At 33.0% G+C, this 6184-nt stretch overlaps 1 protein-coding gene across 1 annotated transcript; it reads left to right on the top strand.

Annotated features, from left to right (window-relative positions):
- Window positions 1-2975: 2975 nt before the first annotated feature.
- LOC108822542 (ubiquitin carboxyl-terminal hydrolase 3) lies at window positions 2976-5343 on the top strand. The gene is made up of 6 exons (XM_018595652.2): window positions 2976-3271; window positions 3593-3709; window positions 3931-4029; window positions 4116-4316; window positions 4383-4564; window positions 4639-5343. The coding sequence occupies exons 1-6, from the start codon at window positions 3155-3157 to the stop codon at window positions 5042-5044; spliced, it is 1122 nt and encodes a 373-aa protein (XP_018451154.1). The 5' UTR covers window positions 2976-3154; the 3' UTR covers window positions 5045-5343.
- The last annotated feature ends 841 nt before the right edge of the window (window positions 5344-6184 follow it).

Genomic DNA, 6184 nt, shown 5'->3' with positions numbered 1-6184 from the left:
GCATCATCAATAGAGACTGCAGTTGCTTGTTCTGCAAACAAACAATAATCAAAATATTTATTATAAAAATCCAAAGCAACTAAGTATGTATATTTTAACTAATGTCGAACTTAACAAATTAAGCTTCAACATAATTAAAATGAGAATGCTTTATTAACCTGCAATGACTAACAAAAAAATAATTGCAATGGTTCTAACAACATCTCTAAAATTGATCTGTGCCATTATTTTGTTTTTCTAAAGTAGATGTTTAATTTTTTGTTGTTTAACTGTATGTGTAGCTTTTTGTAATATTTTGGCTTTGACGGATTTGCTCAAAACCTTGTAGTTTTTATAGGCTTTTAGGTCTATATATAGTGAATTTGAGATTTAAACTTAGAAGAGGAAATAAATGATTTCTTGGAAATTGAATAAAAATCTAGCAATTGGTAGGTAAAGAAAACTAAAATTAGGATAAGAAAACCGACTCATGTATACAGTAGCATATCCAGGGTAAAGGTTAATTGGGGGATTTTTTTATTAAATCTTACTATTATTTTAAACATATTTTTATATTTATTATTACTGTACAGAAATAGATTAAGATCTTATTTCTATAACAAAAGCACAATTAAAAACATTGTTTATATGATTTGAGATTAATTAAGTGTATATTTTATACCTAATTTTTAATGACATTAAATATTCTTTAGTTGACTTTCCTAGTTTCTAAGTTCATATATAGTTGTATACTATTTTTAGCAAAAAGAATTTGAAATAAACTAAAAAGATAATACTTTTGGAAAATCAAAAATAAAATTTGTAAGAAAATAAGCTATATAATCAAGAAAAATTTAAGGCTTTAATATATAAATAATCTCAAATTCAAAGAAAGAGTATATAATTTTCATATATTCATTTAGAATAGGATATATAGGTCTGGAATAATATATTGTGGAAATATTATATCTAGTAAAATACTCATGTTTATTTATGCTAATAAAAGTGAGAAACAAAGTTTTTTTTTTCTTTTTGTTTAACCTAGAGGTATCCACGTCCGAGACCTAGACTAATCTCCAAAGGGTGCAGCCCACGGATGAATTTTTTTTCAGGTTTTCAAATAGGCCGAAAGCATATGGTCCATATTTGTGTGGCCACAAGTTAGAGTAATATGAATTGCAACGGATTCGAACTCAGATTCCTTAAGAATCATGAAACGCCATGTACCACCCAATCATTGCCTCGTGGTTAAAAAAACAAAGTTTCTTCCACAGGATATCCTGACGACGGGGATGTTTTCAACATTTTATAAATATGACAAATGCAACTACAACAATCAAAAGACAAAGATCCAACATATACAAGCCTTTTCTCGAAAAAAAGATTCAATAATACATCATAAACGACCATATAGATATAAAAAAGAACGATCATGATTTGAATCGAATGAAAGGAAACACATTAAGTTCGGGATCTCGTGTCGAGTGGTAAAGAAATGAGCTTGAAACGCCAATATGTTTCATGTGATACATTTAATATGTAAAACTAAATCACATTGTTCAAGACATTTATATGGATATGAATCTTTGTTTTCTGCTCACTTGAATTAAAAAAAAAATCTATAAATTTGCACCTACTCTTGAGAATCAATCTATAGATTCGAGATATCTTACATTAGTAAAAAAATAAAAGAAACATAATGTACTCGTAAAACTATATACAATGGTTTCAATAACATTTTATTTTTAACATATTTATTTAACATTTCACATTGTCTTCTATCTATTCCACCTAATTTATTTAATATCCACTTCTTTTCTTTAACATTTGAAATTGCTTGTTTTAAATTAATGGATGTGAATAAAAAAAAATATACTATATTTTTAACCAATCAAATTGCGCTATATGACCAAACTGAGCCATATAATTTGTTTTTTCAACTGTTCGAACTTTACAACACCTTTGAAACCACTTTGATATGCTACAAACTTTCAACAACCTCATTGTTGAATATTCTAACCGTTTCAAACATCCATAATTGTGGGTGGTCTAGAGTTATTTTTAGGTTCATCCCTATAGTGAACATTTATGTTCACCCAACTAATAGGAATCAAGTTTTCATAATTAATATCTTTTAAAATATGAAAGAAAATATTGTCAAGTTATGTTATATTTTTAAAATAAATAAAATAAAAACAAATAAAAATAATAGTCGTTACAAAAAATGATTTTTTAAAAACTATTTTTAATATCGTCAAAAAACCCTAAACCCTAAATCTTAAATCCTAAATCCTTGGGTATACCCTAAACCCTTGGATAATTTTAAACAAACCCTAAACCCTAAATTCTAAACCATAAACCCTTGGATAAATCATAAACACTTGGATAATCCTAAATTCTAAATCAAAAACACTAAACACTAAAATATTAAATCTTAAAAATACTATTATGGTTTAATGTTTTTAATTTAGGGTTTAGTATTTATCCAAGGGTTTAGGATTTAGAGTTTAGGGTTTAGTGTTTGTTGACGAAATTAAAATCTTTTTAAAAATCTTTTTTTGCATATATTATTATTTTTATTTTTTTAATATAACTCGACAATATTTTGTTTACTTTTTAAAAAGATATCAATTGTAAAATGAGTGATTTCTATTGGTCGGTGAACGTTAAGGTTCACTTTAGGGATGAACCCAAGAATAAGTCGGTGGTCTAAGTAAAAGAAGATGAAGAACAAAATCAAATCTTTCTCTAACATCTCTCCAAGGTTTCCAAGTTCGACTATGGAGGCTATTTATGAGTTTGTAGATTTCAATCTCACTACGTAATTGTTACAAGAACTTGTGTATGTCGAGGTGGGGGGATATTTAAATAATCATAAATAAACGATCATTTCGTGGCATTTAAAAAAACTGGAGGTCTAATTTGCAATTTCAACTCTTATGTTTTTTTTTTTTCTGTTTATCGTCAACCTCTATCTCTATCTCTCTCTCTGCTTTATAATATTCGACACAAGAGGGGGTGTTAAAATCGATCCTCCTTCCTCCGCCCACTCTGAGAGAATCAATCAATCAATCATCGGATCGAATCAGACAAACACGCAGAGATTACGACGAAATCAATCTCCTGTCCGACGAGATCAGAGAAAACGGTGATACGGAGGGTAGTTCTAGGGCTGATGGGCGCCGCGGGGTCCAAACTCGAGAAAGCTCTCGGCGACCAGTTCCCCGAAGGCGAGCGCTACTTCGGCTTCGAGAATTTCGGCAACACTTGTTACTGCAACAGCGTTTTACAGGTTTCAATCTCTGTCCTCTGCTTCTGATTGATTCCCCTCCTTCTCGAATTCGATGTCCTTGATTCGTTTTTGGTGATTTTGTTTTATGGGTTTGTTGAATTATACTCAAAAGGTTACATCTTTGATGATTTGGATTGAACTTTGTTAAATTACAAAAATTTCGAATCTTTCAGGAACCATAAGGATTTGTAATTGTGTGTTCTGCTGCTCCATTGATCTCTTTGTATTGTGTATTATTAAATGTGCTCTCGTCCTGATTAACTTCATTGTTGACTTGTGATCTCATAATGCTTCTTCCACTTGTTTCTTTGGTGCGTGCAGGCTCTTTATTTTTGTGTTCCGTTTCGTGAACAATTGCTCGAGTACTATACCAGCAATAAAAGCGTCGCTGATGCTGAAGAGAATCTTATGACTTGCCTCGCTGACTTATTTTCTCAGGTTATTATGAGATATTATGCCTTTCTTTTTTTGTTAACGGAGGATATCATTTCTATAAAGGAACGTGTTATATTTATATGTTGGACTATATAGATTATATGTGCTTTTCTGGTGTGTTACTTTTTGTTAGGCATCTTCAATAATGTAATGTCTCATCTACTCTGATTATTGCGTGAGTGATAGTCATTTTTATGTGAAATTGATGTCTTTTCATTGCGTAGATAAGTTCCCAGAAGAAGAAAACGGGGGTTATTGCGCCTAAGCGATTCGTACAAAGGTTGAAGAAACAGAATGAGCTGTTCCGGAGTTATATGCACCAGGTGCTTTTTTGCAAGTTCCTCACAGCATTGTTTTCAATATTCATTTTTAATTTATTAAACTCCCGCATTACTATTTTGTCATGTAGGATGCACATGAGTTCCTCAACTATTTGCTGAACGAAGTTGTTGACATCCTGGAGAAAGAGGCAAAAGCTACTACAAAACCTGAACGTGAAACCTCATCGTCATCGTCCCCTGAGAAGATCGCAAACGGACCTAAAGCTCCTCAGGCGAATGGTGTTGTGCACAAAGAGCCTGTTGTCACTTGGGTGCACAACATTTTTCAGGTCAGTTCTCTTTAAAGAAACGGTTCTCTTTTCCTTCTAATTTGTGACTAATTAGTGCATATACAGGGCATACTTACCAACGAGACCAGGTGTCTGCGATGCGAAACGGTGACAGCAAGAGACGAAACGTTCCTGGATCTAAGCCTTGACATCGAGCAGAACAGTTCGATAACTAGCTGTTTGAAAAACTTCAGCTCAACAGAGACTCTTCACGCTGAAGACAAGTTCTTCTGTGACAAATGCTGCAGGTAAAGATGTTGGTTTCTTACTCTCTCTTCACTCACCCAAGTTATATTTCTCAGCTTTTCTTGAATTGCTGCAGCTTACAAGAAGCACAGAAGAGGATGAAGATCAAGAAGCCACCACACATCTTAGTGATCCACCTAAAACGGTTCAAGTACATGGAGCAGCTAGGGCGTTACAAGAAGCTCTCTTACAGAGTTGTCTTCCCCTTGGAGCTGAAACTGAGCAACACGGTGGAGCCGTACACAGACGTGGAGTACTCGCTCTTTGCGGTGGTGGTTCATGTGGGAAGTGGACCGAACCATGGTCACTACGTGAGCCTGGTGAAAAGCCATAACCACTGGCTCTTCTTTGATGATGAGAACGTGGAGATGATTGAAGAATCAGCTGTGCAAACGTTCTTTGGGTCGTCGCAGGAGTATTCGAGCAATACTGATCATGGCTACATCTTGTTCTATGAGAGCCTTGGACCACCAACAAAGTAAAACAGCTGAGAGCAGCCTTGGACCACCAACAAAGGACGACGTTCTTGGGTTATTTTTCTTTAACTACTAGTGATGATGGTATATGACTCTCTCTATATATGTTTGTGACTTAAAAGTCATTCAGATTGACAGTTACTTTTTATTGACTCACTCTCTCTCTTTCTCTCCCAAAGATACATATTTGGTGAGCTTAAATTGAAAGTTTTTTTTTCTTTTAAACTTAAAAATTTGTAAACTTTGAAAGGCCATGTACAGTTAATGGCAAATAAATCCTTGTCTTTGTATCTTTAAAGAAACAATGTGAATAAAAGCAATGAATAAGAAGAATTATACAATACATGATGTTGGATCACATTAGATGTTTGTTAAGTTAAAGAGTAATGAATGTGTGTACCCATCTCTTGGTGGATATAAAGTACTAGAAAGTTTGAAGTTGAGCCCCCCAAAACAAGTAATGAATGTGTACAATCATCTATTGAAAGTTGGAAGACCAAAAATCACCGTTTGTTTGATTGAATAATAGCCATGGTTTTACAACAAACCGAACAAGAACAAAATGTACGTTATGTGGATATAAAGCCTGTTTTACAGCCCATTATGATTAATTGGGGTAATGGTAATAATGAAGTTGAGTCTCCGCGATAAAACTATAAAACTACAGTATAAAACTAAGTTGTTATGCCGTGAGAATAAAGTTATGAAACAAGAAAACAAACAAATAAATAACCCCTAGAAAAGAGAGAGAGGAGTTCACGGGAGGAGAAGAAGAAGAAGAAACAGCCAGAAAAATAGCATCACCCGTGAGCCATGTCCTTTTCGTTATGTCTACAAAACATTACTACTTTCACACTGCAACTTCCCTATTTTGAAAAGTCCTAAGTACTCTTCTAAATTGTTATTATCGTTACATCAAATTGTTTTGCCAAAACTATATAAAAATGATTATAGAGCTGAAAAAAAGGTAGATGTTACTAGTATATGACAGCTCATAAATAGTGTGAATTATAGAGCTGAAAATTAAAAGTACAGACATGCATTTATCGTCAGAGTAAATTAAAATGTGTCATTAATGTTGATGGTAATAACAATAATGACATCTCTAATCAAAGTTTAATTAATTCAGGAGGATATAACAATAAT

The sequence above is a fragment of the Raphanus sativus genome, chromosome 8 (assembly GCF_000801105.2).
Source record: "Raphanus sativus cultivar WK10039 chromosome 8, ASM80110v3, whole genome shotgun sequence".
Lineage (NCBI taxonomy): Eukaryota > Viridiplantae > Streptophyta > Magnoliopsida > Brassicales > Brassicaceae > Raphanus > Raphanus sativus.
Note: the sequence above shows the minus strand (reverse complement) of the source record. Positions and strands in the feature narration are given on the sequence as shown.